Source organism: Saccostrea echinata, unplaced genomic scaffold, assembly GCF_033153115.1.
Source record: "Saccostrea echinata isolate AGI-Se365-2 ecotype Australia unplaced genomic scaffold, CSIRO_AGI_Sech_v1 ptg000054l, whole genome shotgun sequence".
NCBI classification, from domain to species: domain Eukaryota; kingdom Metazoa; phylum Mollusca; class Bivalvia; order Ostreida; family Ostreidae; genus Saccostrea; species Saccostrea echinata.
In genome coordinates this window covers 41,245,568-41,264,010 of record NW_026889803.1, presented here as the reverse complement: position 1 = coordinate 41,264,010, position 18,443 = coordinate 41,245,568, and the positions used below count along the sequence as shown (strand labels likewise).

Below are 18,443 nucleotides of genomic sequence, written 5' to 3'. Positions count from 1 at the left end.
AAATATCAAAACAAAGTTCTAGTACTGTCATCAAAAATTATTTAATTAAAGTGTCTCAGATTAGTATAAATTCTAACATCACAAAATAACACCTTAAAAAATAATCCATATTTAACAGGGTCCTAGGCTTACCTCAGAGAAGGTTGCTTACTTTCTTTCAGTTATTGTGTTGGCTGTTAGAGGGGAGACACTGAGGAAGCTTATGATCTACGCCTATGATATGGGTCTGATTCAACAGAAATATATGTTTATCTGTGTGTACTATTACTCCCATAAGAACACATTTGGTGACATTTCTTGGAAGCAGGTTAGCATTTGTGTTGTACCCATTGTCATATTAGACAAGAGGCGGTGATTTTATTTCAGGAGAATGCTAATTAAGATGAAGGTTCTTAGTAATTTTACAATGTCGAATGAAGACGATAGAGATCAAAGTTAAAATGTAAGAAAGATTTAATATATCACACGGTGGTGTCAAAATTTGAGACGACCCACTGTTGAAAATTATTGAACATATATCAAACAGACTCATGTCTCTGATCAGCAGGTTTTACCCTCTTAAGGACCTTATTCACATTATATTGCACCTTAATGTACAGTTTTTTTTATAAAGAGCTGTTCAAATACTTTTAGAATGATTCTGACGACGAAAAGGCTAAAATAGCGTACCGGTCAATATTGTTTATCTCGTATTTTACACCAAATACGAACGAGTACAGGAACTTTACCAACAGGGTCAGGATCAAGTCACAGGAATTGTTTAATTACACCTATAAACCTGATGAAGAGGTAGGTGCCATGTATTTGCGATCTTCTATTCTTTTTCATCCTGAAAAGGATACCTTTTGAATGATATTATATAATTTTTTTAGTAGACATATTTCATACAACCTCCCTCCTCCCCTCCGTTCCAAAAATATGTCTGATTTGTATGCTAATTTCAACCTTGCAATAATGCATTGCAAAAATCACAAAACTATTACTTCTAACATACTATTTTAAAGGTTCCCTATCCAGCCTCTAATCTTTATGAAGCTATGTACATGTATGCTCTCTCTGTCAACATGACGTCATTTGAAGGAAAAGATCCATTTGATGGTCAATTGATTGCCTCAAGAATCTGGGGGAGTACGTTTACAAGTAAGTATGTCCTTTTAATAAAACCAATTGATTTTTAACAACACAGAAACAAATATTTTCTTGACCAGGTCACCTTCATGACAATGAAAATTGGATCTTGACCATAAATTTTAGCGGACCTTAGACGCTCCTTTAGACAAAAATTAGTTGTTCCTTGCAGTTTTCGTCAAAAAAGGCCAAAAGGTTAAAAAAAAAATTGATAACACATGTATATATAATTATTCAAACATGCACTGTTTTCAGTGTTCTCCACCGTTGTTCCGTAGAGATAACTATAATTTGGTCAAAATTGTCTCCGTTTCAGTGGGGCACAAAGGGGGTTGGAGTAATAGTATGTTTCACAAACACAATTTGGTTGTCTATGCTGTAAAAGCAAAATTCAGCAGGCTTGTTGCACTGTTACACATTGTGTATTATAATGTGTAATTTTATGAATTTTCGTTTGATTGATAGGCGTAACAGGGAATATTTCACTCAATGCGAATGGTGACAGACAACAGGGATACAAGATAGAACAGATCCAAACTACACCTGACTTTCAATTAATGGTTGGTAGGCACCTTTTTTTCATAAATCCGAAGATTTTTAGTATAAAAATCAGCAAGTTTCACTAACAATTCCGATTATTGGATTTTTTTTTCGTAGCATAACACTTATTCTTGTTTTCTAAAGTAATGCAACCCACAGAATTTTATCTTGATACAGTATGTGTACATGTGTATTAATAGCCATTCTCTGTAACCACTTAAACTTTTGTGGCACGCATAGTCACATATTTTTTTCAAATTTGGCTAGAATTTACCACCTCATAAACTACTCCAAAAAATATTGTTAGATCATATGAATGTTGAGCAGTTACCATGAAAACGGTGTCTAAAGTTGATTTTTTCTGAAAAAATGCAATTTTTGGGAATGTTATTCAATGAAATGCGGCTACTTCATTTCATGTTACTCACAGAAATAAAAAGTATGACATCTGATTTTAAAAGTCATTTAAAAACATTGTTGGTATTCAATCTATAAATATGAGAAATCTATGATTAATATAGCAGACATTCATTTAAAAATTGAATTATCTCCCTTTGATAATTGAGAGCAGCTCTTTAGTATGAGAGATAAAAAAATCATTGGACAAAACTGACTGGAAGTTGTTTACATTGTCAACATATATCCTGGATTTCAAGTAAAATCAAGTGTTTTTTTTTTCTGTTTATTTAATGTGCATACAATGTTAACCTCTTTGTTTATTTCCTGGATGCAAAAGGGTAATTTTTATGTGTGAACAATGGGGAAATGTACAAGACCACATGGTACAAGAAACATTCATGAATTATTGAAGCCTAAGCCTCAAGGTCTTAGGAGTTTCAAAATGGGGATAAAAAGATAAACTTAAGATATAAGAATGATATTGAATTGGTTGTAAGAAGAGGTACAGTGTCTCAGTCAGAGTACATGATATATTACAATGAATAACAGCCAGGAAAGCCAGTGTTTCTTTTTAAAAACGAATGTGGACAATTTTTTTTTATAATGTTAGAAAAGTAGGCTATTGATTTTACCTAAATATTTAAAGTCTAGCTACATTTACATGATCGTACAAAACTGGAAGTTGAAAGTCAGATAAAAAATAGGCTTGGCAACAACAAAGTACAGGTGTATCAAGTTTACATTGAATGATGTGATGTAAGTTGATAATGTTGCTGAAGCAAGAATTTTCTTTAAGGGAAACGTCTTTACCCAATAAAAAAAAATAGAAAAAAATTGTTAAGGCCAATAATAAAAATGTTTTGTTTGATTCCTATCGACCAGTCAAAATTATACTTTTTTTTGGGGGGGGGGGGGGGTTTGCACAGAAATACAAATTGTGTGAATCATATTTAAAGTTAACGGTTTATCATATCTCTAGACTAAGATACATTTAGATTGAACCTTGTAGCAGTAAAATTAATATTAAATCAGTCTAGCTGTATTTTATTAAGAATGAAAACATTAATAAATTTCTGACACCCCCTCCCTTTTTACCAAAAGAAAAAATCTAAAAATTAAACAAAAAACAAATCTATACCTCTGAATGGGGGCGGGAAGGGGTTAATCACTTATGAATGAACCACTTCCTTTAATATTTATAAATAACGCTTCTTAACGTTTTACAAGGTATCCATGTTTTTTTTTTTAATACAAATGCCTATTACCAATTGATGTGGGTAAGTGCTTTTACATGGTTCCTGGAAGGGGTGGAATAAGTCCTGGTCATTGGTTACTTACTAAATTCATTTTAAAAAAATGAAAACCGTAGAAAAAAGGCAGGGACAGATTATTTATTTTCAACATTTTCAAGGATTAAACTTTAGAAATTATGTTTACATTACACACCATAAGGTGTACGATCCCATCAAGCTTACCAACTAACTCAAATGTAGCAACCGACATAAATTCAAGAAAGCACAAAAACAGATTATCCGAACAGGTACAACAGATTTTTACAACAGATAATTATTGATTAAATTTTGGGAAATAGCAGATCTATTATGTGTAAACCCATGCATATTTTGGTTGAAATATTTATCATCAATGTCTCTAAATTTTCAAGTTTTTAAGAATAATATTGCAAAGTAAAATGGATTTAGGCTTTTTCTGTCAATTTCTCTGAAAAAAGTCACAGGAAAACATTTTTGACATTGACCTTTTGACCTCGAAATCAATAGGGGTCCTTTTTAGTTCATAGGAAGTTGTGCTTTAAAATTTCGATGCAAAAGCTTGAAGGCTTCTCGAGATTGCACAGAAATAAAGTGTTTAAACAGAATTTATGTATTCATGACCTTGACCGTTGACCTTAAAATCGACGGGAGTCTTCCCTAGGCCACAGGGATTTTTTATGCAAAATTTCATTGCAAAGGCTCAAAGGCTTCTTGAGACATCAGGTCGAAACAAAAGTGTTGCAGGAAGACAGACTGATGGACAGTCAGACAGACCCAAATCAATATTCCCCACTTTCAATGAAAACGGGGGACAAAAAGGCAATTTTTATATACCATTGTGACCTTGAAATTTGACCTTCTGTCCGTATTTACCAATTCATGTGATGCCACATGTAGTTATTGTCTACCAGAACTGTAATTTTGTTTATTTATGTTGTTTAAAACAAAAGTATTAGTTAGGACACAGAAAAAAATGTGCTTAGTTTCCTTAAATTTCCATCTAAATCGAGCTATTTTGACCTTAGCCTTTGTCCTTTTGTCATGAAAATTGATTTTTTTCTTTTTTTTTGGTATTGTGTACCACATGACTAAATTTGGTTTTAATCCATTTTAAAATACTCAGGTATTTAAATGGAAACTGATTGTAGATACTTATTGCCCTTGTCTGGAATTATTTTAAAAAGCTTAAGTTTGTAACCATGGTAACATGAAAACAAAATATGAATACCAAGTGTTTCTCTGCAGTTTATATTAGAACTATATATGGACTTTCAAACCAATGTATTTATTTTTTCCCAAATGTCCGCAAAATTTTATACCAGGCTTTTCAAAAGAGCCTAAAATCTACAATTTTTTCCCAGAAAAATCCTGCATAAAAACGGGCGATATTTTTTCTATTAGGTAAAGTTACTCAAATACTAGAAATTATCTAAAGAACTACAAAAATGATGTATTTTGGCAAAAAGATGAAGTCATGTAAATATCTTGTTGTATTTAAGACTTTTAATTTGTCATAAATGGTCATTTTTCATCAAAATTTAGCCCTTTTTAGGCCATGAAAAATGTATGTTGGTTGCCATGGTAACCATTGACCATAGCAACCATTTTATTATGAATTTTAGTTTCATACATAAATATAGGTTTGTGTGCCAAGTTTCAGAAAAATCTAAGACATAGCGTGCCACACTCCCTATATACATGTAAGAGTTTAAATGCTTACAGAGAATGGCTATTAATACACAAATTGTACATGTATTTTAAGATGCCAGCTGGATTTTCCTAGCGCAATATTTTGCTCAGGAAAAAAATTTAGCGTGTAACTATAACATTTTTAAAAGGACAGTTAGGTCAATACAAGCTCACATCTCATAATATAAATTTATAATAGTGCGCTGGGGATAAAATGTTTTAAATGTTATTTATATAATTCGATTTGCAAATATCGAAAATCGAGTTCAGTTGGGGGAGGCAAAACTTCCAATTTTCATAATGGCACCGGTTCTGACGTTTTCCTTGCATGTCAAATATCAAAATCGTGAAAAACGCCAGGAAAACGTCATTTTTTCATAAAATTGCTAAATTTGACCATGTGAAAATCTTTATCACATGACCTCTTGAATACGCGTAGTATGATCACTTAGATGTCTAATTCAATGTGTAAACCGCCGAAATATGGCTGAAATATTGCCGACTCGGCGTAAAACAATATTAATCAATCAATCAATGAGTAAACGGTTGCAGAGTAATAAATGACCATAGTGAGTCTTCCCCCTTCGGTTTTCGGTTTGGATTTTATATACATTGACATAATTAAATATTTATTGTATGCTTTAGGGACCTTTAAACTTTTATAAATTTTATGAAGTATTTTTAGGATTTGTATTTCATTTGAAATTAAATTTGCGTGATATTAATGAAATTACATCACTATAAAATCAAATAAGATGGATTTGAGTTCTAATACACTTTAAATCAAATTCTGACTGTCATGCATATTTTAGCAAAGGCACCGGATGCATGGATTGGGCTTAACCCCCCCCCCCCTTTTTTTAAATTTATGACCGGAAAAATTGCATGAAAATGTGTGCATCCCCTGCTCATCACACCCATACATCAATTCATACAATTATTTTTTCATTTTGGTCGTGTTTTAAAAATTATTTATTTAAAGATATTTTATTAAACTGGGTTTGGACGATTGGATGTTTGAATACACGTATAAAAAATACGTAAAATTAAAAAATATATATACTGCATTGCAATTGTCACTTATTTGACTAAACTATTTTGCACTAAAGTCGGAGATGGCTAATTGTCAATTTTAGTGTGTAGATCTGTTTTGTCGCAATTTCATTTTTACACTTTATACGTTGAAACACAGAGCGTCCATGTATGCATCAGTCATTACTTGATTGAGATAAGATATTTGAATATGAATTAAAAAAAATAACAAAAATAATTCATTTGTTAACTTCAACACATGTACAAACCAATAAGTTGTTTGTTGTTCCACACAAATTGAAAATAAGAATACCATGTTTTAATGCGTGGGGCGAAACATACTGGTAATTTTGAATCAGCATGTGCCATTCAACTTTTTAAATAAGTAACAAAAACTCAAGGATAATCACCATGAAATCTTTTAATTACTTAATTGGACAGCGAGTAGACATAGTCAAAATGCACCCCTGAATCATTGACAAGATATATGCATTCATTTTCACATGGTTCCTTGCTAAACATACTCGCGGCATACTTATTCCAAACAAGAGTATTGTTTTGTCTGCATAAAATGAGAATATCAGTACCTAACAATGCAGCAGTAGACAGAATTTCCGCCTCCGTCGCCCAGGTCCCCACCTGTTTCATATTGCTTTTTTCCAAATACTCTTTTCCAAAATGCGATTTGATAATTTTGTGATTTTTTGTCATCCATGCTACCACGGCTTCCCTGGCTTCCAAATGGTAAGCCTGAGAGCCTGAAATAGCGTGACTAATTGATCTAAAAAAACAATTTCCATCCCCCTTCATGAAAAGCCTCATAATCGTATTCGTTAACTCGGATACCCTTTTCTCACGATGCACTTTTTTAATTTTCGCACTTTTGCCCAAAACGTTTATATGTTTTTGTTGCCACTTATGATCAACTGTTTTAAATACAAATTGTTCATTCGTTGCTGAAAGAAATACATCATCTACAGCAATGTCTGAATGAATCTTTTGTGCTGGTTCAATATCAGGTAGCTCATCAGTGGTTACGCGTCCAGCATCTGTTGGTTCAATATCAGGCAGTTCATCGTTGGTTTCTCGTCTAGCATCCGTTGGTTCAATATCGGGAAGCTCATCGGCATCCTCGTTGCCCTTTCTTTGCACACCATTTCCTAAAAAAAATTACCTGTCTATCAATGCATTTCCGCTTTTCCAGAGTGAAATGATTATAAATGTTTTGTTTCTAAGATAAGCAGCTGTAAATCGCCACAAATTTATATCCGTATGCATGTACTTCAGATTGTAATTTTGTTACAGTTATAAACGGCAAAAATATATGAGAGAGAGAGAGAGAGAGGTGAAGCTCTCGTTTACATGTACTAATGATATGTTTAAATTGATATATTTCAGCAACAAAAAATCATAGTGTCCATCTCCATCTTCAATAATATACCTTGAGAGTTACCATCACTGTGTTCTCTTTCTATGATGACGCGTTTTATTTTTCTTTGGTCAGGTTTTTCTGCATCTTGCTTCTTCCGTTTAACAGCTTTTGAACTCCCGTCATGGTTTTCCTTATTTTCGGTAACTGTTGCTAAATCTCTTGACACATATTTTTTCAGAAGTTTTACATTATATTTTGTTTTCAGAACTTTCCCATGTTCGTCTTGCAGAGAAACTGTCCCCTTTGAACCGATATCTGATATAAAATATGGTCCTTGCCAGGTAGCCTCCATCTTTGACCCCTTTCTGCCAGCTTTTCTGGAGTTGTACAACAAAACCTTATCATTTTTTTGCAAATTGTATTTTGTTGCCTCTCTTTCTTTTGTGCTGAATGACCTGAATTTCTTGAGCTGTTTTGACATTTTCCATAACTTTTTCGTTTACAGTGTTTCTTATTTGTGATAAATGTTCAAATATTTCATCTGCAGAAGGGATTTTAGTAGGCTCTAATTCTAATGTTGAGTCTTGCCAGTGTTTTCGGCCGTACATGATTTGGAAGGGGCTGAATTTTGTAGATTTTTGAGGTTGAGTTCTATACGAGAAGAGAGCTTCATCAATGCATTCATCCCAATTGCTGTGGTCCTCGTTAGCTGATTTGAACATCATTTTCTGAATTGTTTGATTAAAGCGTTCAACGAGACCGTTTGTCTCCGGATGGTAAGCAGATGAAATACGCTGCTCAAATTTCAATTTTTCGGACAATTCATCCATAATTGAGTTTACGAATTCCCTTCCCTGGTCACTACTAATAAGTGAGGGGAATCCTCTATCCAAAAACTTTCTGTATAGAGCCAGTGCACACTTCTGCAGAGGTCTTTGATCGAAGGGGAATTGCTTCCGGCCACTTTGTAAAAAAGTCGACAATTGTCAATATGTAATTGTAATTGGAATTTGAGCGAAGCATTGAAACTAAATCAATACAAATGTGATGCCAGGGGAACACGATTGGTATGGGATGCAGTTCTTGGGTCACTTTCGAAAATTTGCCACACTTTTGGCATGCATGGAACGAGTTGACATACTCTCGATCATTTTCGTACATGTTGTCCCAAAAGAACAGTTCAGATATGGTCTTATATGTCCTCTCTATTCCCATATGGCCTCTATTATCATGATATGTTTCTAAAATTTCTGTCATTTTTTGTTGCTCCAAAACTACTTCTCTTAATTGTTTTGAATTATTAATCCAAAATAATTTTTCGCTTTTGATAATAAATCTTTTGGATTTAGCCCTGATTCTTCTTTTCTCATTTTTATCTACCTGAAGGGGATATTTTCCCTCACAAAGATAGTCTTTTATCTTTTCCATTTCCTCCACGTGTATTACTTTAAATATAACAGGATCTAGCGTTTGGTACGTAAAATATAGGTATTTTAATTAAGAAAAAAATTCCCGGATAATTGATTGAATTAAATTAATCGTGTTTATATATCTAACATCTAATGTTTATGCACACTTATTTAATAAATGTGTATTGTTAAATCAAAATATGAATACCGTTTTATTCATGAATTATTATTATGAATTAATAAAATATAAATTGTATTTGAAATATAAAAATCCGCAGTAAATTTCAGACAAAATGTATCAGTACGAGTCAGAAGAAATTTTATTATAAAAAAAAAAGAACAAACAAAAATACTTCCAGAAAGAGAGACACAAGCATTTATTCAGAATAAACATTTTAATTCTTTCAACATTGAACTACGAAGACAACCAAGGGGAGATCATTTACTTTGAAAGGGAGCTCAAACTCGGTTTTTTCATTTACATGTTGAGAACAAAATCCTGTATGATTATTGCCATAATGAGCTTCTTAAAGAAAATGTACGCAAGAGAAATATCTTGCCAACCAATTGGACGACGTTTGTTTCTACGAAACTATGTCAAAATACTTCATATTGAAGGTGATGATACTTTTCAACAAAAAATCCTACGGATAAGGGATTTGCTAATGTCCCTTATTTACCAAATACAAATGGATGGTAACGACATGAACTGTTATTTCCAACTTGTCTTATGCGAAGCTTTGGAGGATTTGATGTGTGTCTATGATAACCCCCAAGACCACGAGCTTGCAGACTTTATTTTGGATCTGACCTTCGAAATTGAAAACAGAATAAAACATGTGAAGCCAGGCGATATTTACATTCCTGGAGCATACTTCCAATTTGTTGGAAGTTTCCGGGCTTTATTTGGATTGATGAGCTTTGGAGATCATCTTGATGACCATCACCAGGCAGCGTCTACTGACTGAACATGAGCATCTTATGAAATAAACATGCAAATGAAATAAAATGTTTGTTAAAAAAATGTTTTTTAAAATCAAATTTATTGTCTTTACATAAATATAAGATTTTTATTTATTTTTTAAAAATATTCCATATCAAATTAATTATATTTGCGAAATATTCATAGGCTAGATCATCATGACAAAGTCAGGAGCGAGGGAGTATGAACGTACCTCCGTGATATTTGGTTCAAAATCCTACTTGTAAAGAGTTACTCCTTCTTAATACTAGTTATCTAATTAATTAACTCGCAATAACACACAGCGGACGAAGAAAATGAAAAAAAAGGAATAAACAGAACGAAAAACATGGACTGTATTACGAACGGACAGACAGAATTGAAAAAAAAATCACAATGAGAGAAATACATGTACATATATTAGTAGAGAAAGAGAGAGAGGGGGAGGAGATATTCAGTAAAATTATGCAAAATACATATTAAACATGTATATTTTAGTCATTCCTATATTGTATTTTTTTTTTATTTTAAATTCCTCAGTTAGGTTAAATAAAATTACGTATATGTTCTGAAATATATGTGTTTAATAAAAATAAATCAAGGCGCCTCTGATCCTGAGTTAAATAATATATTATTTCAAGAAAATCGGTGAACTATTACTTTTCCAATATTTTTTGTTATCAAAACGGGTTTTATCTGCTTATATTTAATATATAAAGTTGTAATAATTTTAAAGTTTGTTTTATAAAATGCGTGCATACTGGTTTTCGTCAATTGGAGAAAAACGACCACGGCGCTCAGATCACTGACTCTCTCGTGATTTCAGCAAATTGAATCATGATCAGTTACGGACCTTTCATAAAAATCTGAGATTTATGTGCTGTAGTGTAAATTTTTGTCGAACCACTGATCTATGAAGTCTTTAATATTGTAAACGTCCCTGTGGATAAAGTAAATGAAATATTTTCCCATCAATTTTACATTTCAGCATATCTATTAAATGATGCTTAAAATTATCCTTAAAGTAGATTTAAACTTTATGTACATGAAACTTTGGATAAATATAGTTAGGAACTAAGAAAATCGTAATTGAGATTTGGAATGCATGTTTTATTTTTCACATTCGAGCACAATTATTTTATTTCTCGCATAGTCTTAAAGTACTATAAATTTTTCTTCTTTTCGCTACATTTTTTATTAAATCGGTTGAACCATATCTAATGTGTAAATAGCTAATGTTTGTACACAAACAGAAAAACAAACAAACAAAACTATGCTGTCAATTTTTTTTTTATTCAAATGCTGAAAACAGTCAGAACATTTCATATAAGTGACTCGTGAACTAATAAAATTATTCGTTATCAATACGTGTAAAGGAAAGGGTATACATATTATATATATTATATCATCTCAATGTACATGCATATGTTATAATGGATATCAAACAGTTAAAACGATATTCAAACTGTTCATGCATATAAAATAAATATATAAATACATGTATATATATGGAAGATAATTTCGTCATAAATTAACACTGTTAGAATTTTTTTTTAAATAATAAAACAATGTTCCGGAAACTATAATAAGAGGGGGAAGTCTCGCTATGAATGGGGGAAGGCTGGCTATAAAGTGAGCCTTCCCCCCGGAAGAACGGCTATATAGTGAAACTTCCGTTGGGGAAGTCTCACTATATAGCCATTCTTCAGGGGGGAAGGCTCATTATATAGCCAGCCTTCCGGGGGGAAGACTCACTATATAGTGAGCCTTTCGGGGGAAGTCTCACTATACGACACCGGTTCTGACGTTTCCCTGGCATGTCAAATATAAAAATCGTGAAAAACGCCATGAAAACGTCAGATATTTCGGACTATATATAGGGGTGACAAAGTTTTTAGGTCACTTAGATGACCTTTTGCTATGTTTTACTCCTGCATCATACATAAAACATTTTCAGCTTGTCTGCCATCATAATTAATGCTATCTTCAAAATTTTTTATTTTTACCTCTGGACATATGAAAAGCAATAATGTGAAATTCATGACACCTTATTCAGGGTTCAGGTCCCACGACTAAGTTGGTCAGCTATTGAAAATTCATTGGAATGTAGAAAATCTTTATTCTCGGAGTTTGCCTTCTTGATGCCTAAAAGTAAGGATTCATATATCCATTACATATTTCATATTTCCATAATTTGATTCCAACGTTTGGCATGCTTTTCAGCATATCTTAGGAAGTATACGGAATTTTGGAATGAATTTTCTTAGTAATATAGTTTATTCGTAGGTGAAGAGACACGAATAGAATGTATAACTTTTAATCATTTTGCCCCAGTAATCGATGATTCAGGGGCATATAGTTTTTTTAGCTCTACTGGTCAGAGACCAGAAGAGCTTATGCGATAGTAAGGTGTCCGTCGTCCGTCCGTCTGTCTGTCTGTCCGTCTGTCTGTAAACAATTTTTCAAAACACTACTCCTCCTACAGTTTTGGTCCGATTTCAATATAACTTGGCACACAAGTAGACTACACTAAGATACATAATTTAGTGCATCGGTTTTTGATTTCGATGGACGGTGTTGCCATGGTTACTAAAAATAGAAATTTCTGTGAAATTTCTTTAAAACGCTACTCCTCCTACAGTTTTGGTCCGATTTCAATATAACTTGGCACACAAGTAGACTACACTAAGATATATAATTTAGTGCATCGGTTTTTTATTTCGATGGACGGTGTTGTCATGGTTACTAAAAATAGAAATTTCTGTGAAATTCCTTTAAAACGCTACTCCTCCTACAGTTATGGTCCAATTTCAATATAACTTGGCACACAAGTAGACTACACTAAGATACATAATTTAGTGCATCGGTTTTTTATTTCGATGGACGGTGTTGCCATGGTTACTAAAAATAGAAATTTCTGTGAAATTCCTTTAAAACACTACTCCTCCTACAGTTTTGGTCCGATTTCAATATAACTTGGCACACAAGTAGACTACACTAAGATACATAATTTAGTGCATCGGTTTTTGATTTCGATGGACGGTGTTGTCATGGTTACTAAAAATAGAAATTTCTATGAAATTCCTTTAAAACGCTACTCCTCCTACAGTTTTGGTCCAATTTCAATATAACTTGGCACACAAGTAGACTACACTAAGATACATAACTTAGTGCATCGGTTTTTGATTTCGATGGACGGTGTTGCCATGGTTACTAAAAATGGGAATTTCTGTGAAATTTCTTTAAAACGCTACTCCTCCTACAGTTTTGGTCCGATTTCAATATAACTTGGCACACAAGTAGACTACACTAAGATACATAATTTAGTGCATCGGTTTTTGATTTCGATGGACGGTGTTGCCATGGTTACTAAAAATAGAAATTTCTGTGAAATTCCTTTAAAACGCTACTCCTCCTACAGTTTTGGTCCGATTTCAATATAACTTGGCACACAAGTAGACTACACTAAGATACATAATTTAGTGCATCGGTTTTTGATTTCGATGGACGGTGTTGCCATGGTTACTAAAAATAGAAATTTCTGTGAAATTTCTTTAAAACACTACTCCTCCTACAGTTTTGGTCCGATTTCAATATAACTTGGCACACAAGTAGACTACACTAAGATACATAATTTAGTGCATCGGTTTTTGATTTCGATGGACGGTGTTGCCATGGTTACTAAAAATAGAAATTTCTGTGAAATTTCTTTAAAACGCTACTCCTCCTACAGTTTTGGTCCGATTTCAATATAACTTGGCACACAAGTAGACTACACTAAGATACATAATTTAGTGCATCGGTTTTTTTATTTCGATGGACGGTGTTGTCATGGTTACTAAAAATAGAAATTTCTGTGAAATTCCTTTAAAACACTACTCCTCCTACAGTTTTGGTCCGATTTCAATGTAACTTGGCACACAAGTAGACTACACTGAGATACATAATTTAGTGCATCGGTTTTTGATTTCCATGGACGGTGTTGCCATGGTTACTAAAAATAGAAATTTCTGTGAAATTTCTTTAAAACGCTACTCCTCCTACAGTTTTGGTCCGATTTCAATATAACTTGGCACACAAGTAGACTACACTAAGATACATAATTTAGTGCATCGGTTTTTTATTTCGATGGACGGTGTTGTCATGGTTACTAAAAATAGAAATTTCTGTGAAATTCCTTTAAAACACTACCCCTGCTACAGTTTTAGTCTGCTTCTAATATAATTAGGCATACAAGAAGACTATACTAAGATACATAATTTATTGCATTGGTTTTTGAATTCGATGAACAGTGTTGCCATGGTTACTTAAAATAGAAATGTCTGTGAAATTCCTTTATACCGTTACTCCTCCTACAATTTTGGTCTGATTTCAATCTAATTTGGCACACAGTTAGAATACACTACGATACATAATATGTATTTCTGTTTTTTTAGCTCTACTGGTCAGAGACCAGAAGAGCTTATGCGATAGTAAGGTGTCCGTCGTCCGTCCGTCCGTCTGTCTGTCTGTCTGTCTGTCTGTCTGTCCGTCTGTCTGTAAACAATTATTCAAAATGCTACTCCTCCTACAGTTTTGGTCCGATTTCAATATAACTTGGCACACAAGTAGACTACACTAAGATACATAATTTAGTGCATCGGTTTTTGATTTCGATGGACGGTGTTGCCATGGTTACTAAAAATAGAAATTTCTGTGAAATTCCTTTAAAACGCTACTCCTCCTACAGTTTTGGTCCGATTTCAATATAACTTGGCACACAAGTAGACTACACTAAGATACATAATTTAGTGAATCGGTTTTTGATTTCAATGGACGATGTTGCCATGGTTACTAAAAATAGAAATTTCTGTGAAATTCCTTTAAAACGCTACTCCACCTACAGTTTTGGTCCGATTTCAATATAACTTGGCACACAAGTAGACACACTAAGATACATAATTTAGTACATCGGTTTTTGATTTTGATGGAGGGTGTTGTCATGGTTACTAAAAATAGAAATTTCTGTGAAATTCCTTTAAAATGCTACTCCTCCTACAGTTTTGGTCCGATTTCAATATAACTTGGCACACAAGTTTTTTTGATTTCGATGGACGGTGTTGCCATGGTTACTAAAAATAGAAATTTCTGTGAAATTCCTTTAAAACGCTACTCCTCCTACAGTTTTGGTCAGATTTCAATATAACTTGGCACACAAGTAGACTACACTAAGATACATAATTTAGTGAATTGGTTTTTGATTTCAATGGACGGTGTTGCCATGGTTACTAAAAATAGAAATTTCTGTGAAATTCCTTTAAAACGCTACTCCTCCTACAGTTTTGGTCTGATTTCAATATAACTTTGCACACAAGTAGACTACACTAAGATACATAATTTAGTGAATTGGTTTTTGATTTCAATGGACACTAAGATACATAATTTAGTGAATCGGTTTTTGATTTCAATGGACGATGTTGCCATGGTTACTAAAAATAGAAATTTCTGTGAAATTCCTTTAAAACGCTACTCCTCCTACAGTTTTGGTCTGATTTCAATATAACTTGGCACACAAGTAGACTACACTAAGATACATAATTTAGTGCATCGGTTTTTGATTTCAATGGACGGTGTTGCCATGGTTACTAAAAATAGAAATTTCTGTGAAATTCCTTTAAAACGCTACTCCTCCTACAGTTTTGGTCCGATTTCAATATAACTTGGCACACAAGTAGACACACTAAGATACATAATTTAGTACATCGGTTTTTGATTTTGATGGAGGGTGTTGTCATGGTTACTAAAAATAGAAATTTCTGTGAAATTCCTTTAAAATCCTACTCCTCCTACAGTTTTGGTCCAATTTCAATATAACTTGGCACACAAGTAGACTACACTAAGATACATAATTTAGTGCATCGGTTTTTTGATTTCAATGGACGGTGTTGCCATGGTTACTAAAAATAGAAATTTCTGTGAAATTCCTTTAAAATGCTACTCCTCCTACAGTTTTGGTCCGATTTCAATATAACTTGGCACACAAGTAGACTACACTAAGATACATAATTTAGTGCATCGGTTTTTTGATTTCAATGGAGGGTGTTGCCATGGTTACTAAAAATAGAAATTTCTGTGAAATTCCTTTAAAACGCTACTCCTCCTACAGTTTTGGTCCGATTTCAATATAACTTGGCACACAAGTAGACTACACTAAGATACATAATTTAGTGCATCAGTTTTTGATTTTGATGGACGGTGTTGTCATGGTTACTAAAAATAGAAATTTCTGTGAAATTCCTTTAAAACGCTACTCCTCCTACAGTTTTGGTCCGATTTCAATATAACTTGGCTTACAAGTAGATTACACTAAGATACATAATTTGTTGCATCGGTTTTTGAATTCAATGGACGGTGTTGCCATGGTTACTAAAAATAGAAATTTCTGTGAAATTCCTTTAAAACACTACTCCTGCTACAGTTTTAGTCTGCTTTTAATATAATTAGGCATACAAGAAGACTATACTAAGATACATAATTTATTGCATTGGTTTTTGAATTCGATGAACAGTGTTGCCATGGTTACTTAAAATAGAAATTTTTGTGAAATTCCCATTAAACGTTACTCCTCCTACAATTTTGGTCTGATTTCAATCTAATTTGGCACACAGTTAGAATACACTACGATACATAATATGTATTTCTGTTTTTTTTTATTTGGGTGAATGGTGTTGTCATGGTTACTAAAAATAGAAATTTCCCTGAAATACTTTCAAAACGCTACTCCTCCTACAGTTTTCATTTGATTTCAGTATAACTTGGCACAGAAGTAGACTACATTAAGATACATAATTCTATTTATTGTTGCATGTTGCAATGTTTCAAATCCAAGTACTACTTTTCTTTTGTTATACAAACAGACCAGTAGAGCTACAGTCTCATCAGAGACTTCTGGTTTTTATTTGGGTGAATGGTGTTGTCATGGTTACCGGTACTAAAAATAGAAATTTCCGTGAAATACTTTCAAAATACTACTACTTCTAGTTTTCATTTGATTTCAATATAACTTGTCACAAAAGTAGACTACATTAAGATACATAATTCTATTTATTGTTGCATGTTGCAATGTTTCAAATCCAAGTGCTACTTTTCTTTTGTTATACAGACCAGTAGAGCTACAGTCTCATCAGAGACTTCTGGTTTTTCTCTGTCCGTTGTCCGTTTGCCCGCAAAAAATTTTAACCTTGCCCATAACTTTTGATTGGTTGGAGCTATGGCTTTCATATTTCACATGTGTATTCCTTGTGACAAGACTTCTTTTTGGGTACCACAAATTTGACCTCTTGGCCTTGGAGTTTGACACACTTTTGCAAAATTTTACCACACTTTAACCTTGACCCTAACTTGAACGGATAGAGCTAGGGCTTTCACACATCACAGGTGTATTTCATATGACAAGATCTTTCCTTGGGTAAAAATGTTTTTGACCTTGGAGTTTGACATACTTTAAAAAAAATACCTTGGTCATAACTTTTGAACAGTTGAAGCTAGAGATTTAATATTACACAAGTGTATTTCATGTCACATGGAGGGTTTTGCCACTTATAGTGGCAAAACCTTCCATTGTGTACTACAGTAACAATTTTACCCTTCGACCTTGACCTTTCAGTTTTACCTACTTAAAAAAAAACTTGAACCTTGGCCATAACTTTTGAACAGTTGGAGCCAGGGCTTTGCTATTTCACAGGTGTATTCCTTCCCTTCCGTACCAACAATTTTGACCTTGGAAATTGACCTGTTCTAGAAAAACTTTAAACTTGATTATAACTTCTGGTCGGTTGGTGCTAGAGCTTTGATATTTCACAGGTGTATTTTTTGTGGCAAGACCTCCTTCCCTTGGGTAGCAACAATATTAATCCTTTGACCTTGGCGTTTTACCTACTTTTGAAAAACTTAAACCTTGCCCATAATTTTTGAATGGTTGGTGCTGGGGCTTTGATATTTCACAGGTGTATTTCTTGCAACAAGACCTTCCCTGGGTACCAACAATTTTGACCTTGGGGTTGACCTACTTTTGAAGAGCTTTATCCTTGGCCTTTTGAACAATAGGGGCTAGGGCTTTCATATTTCACACGATTGTGTTTTCTTTGTGACAATACTTTCCCTTGGGTACCAACAATTTTAACCTTGATGTTGGAGTTAAGGGCGAAACGATTACACGTGTAAACGGCGACGTTTCGATTAAATGCTCTAAACGTTTACGAATTGAGTAAACGTTTACACGAAGGTCATTATCAATGTCTAACAGAAGTAATAAAAGACAAATACAAACAAGTTGTTTTATTTCATATTTACCAAAAGAAAATAATTGTTTTCTGTTTTAATCGATACCGGAAACATGTTATTAAACTAAACTATCTAAAACCAAATACTGTGTAACATATTTAATTCCGATTTCCGAGTAGCGAATACTAACGATGTATTATGATTTTACTTTATTTTTCAAAGTACAAAACTTGATTTACTTTGATTAAATAAATATAATGCGTACGTTTTCACCAGTCTTTGAAAAGTGTTTCAATACAGTCAACAGACCGCGGTATACTTAATTCAGGATTAAAAGAGCCATCTCTGCAAGTTTAATTTGACAATGCTTTTTCTACGTC

At 33.3% G+C, this 18,443-nt stretch overlaps 1 protein-coding gene across 1 annotated transcript in view; it reads left to right on the top strand.

Annotated features, from left to right (window-relative positions):
* LOC133204883 (atrial natriuretic peptide receptor 1-like) overlaps positions 1 to 18,443 on the top strand; it is a 77,960-nt gene that overhangs the window by 31,478 nt on the left and 28,039 nt on the right. Inside the window, exons 5-8 of the mRNA XM_061340627.1 lie at positions 162 to 307; positions 634 to 789; positions 1,005 to 1,140; positions 1,594 to 1,688. Coding sequence (XP_061196611.1) covers positions 162 to 307; positions 634 to 789; positions 1,005 to 1,140; positions 1,594 to 1,688 — 533 coding nt within the window. The remainder of the gene's footprint in view (positions 1 to 161; positions 308 to 633; positions 790 to 1,004; positions 1,141 to 1,593; positions 1,689 to 18,443) is intronic.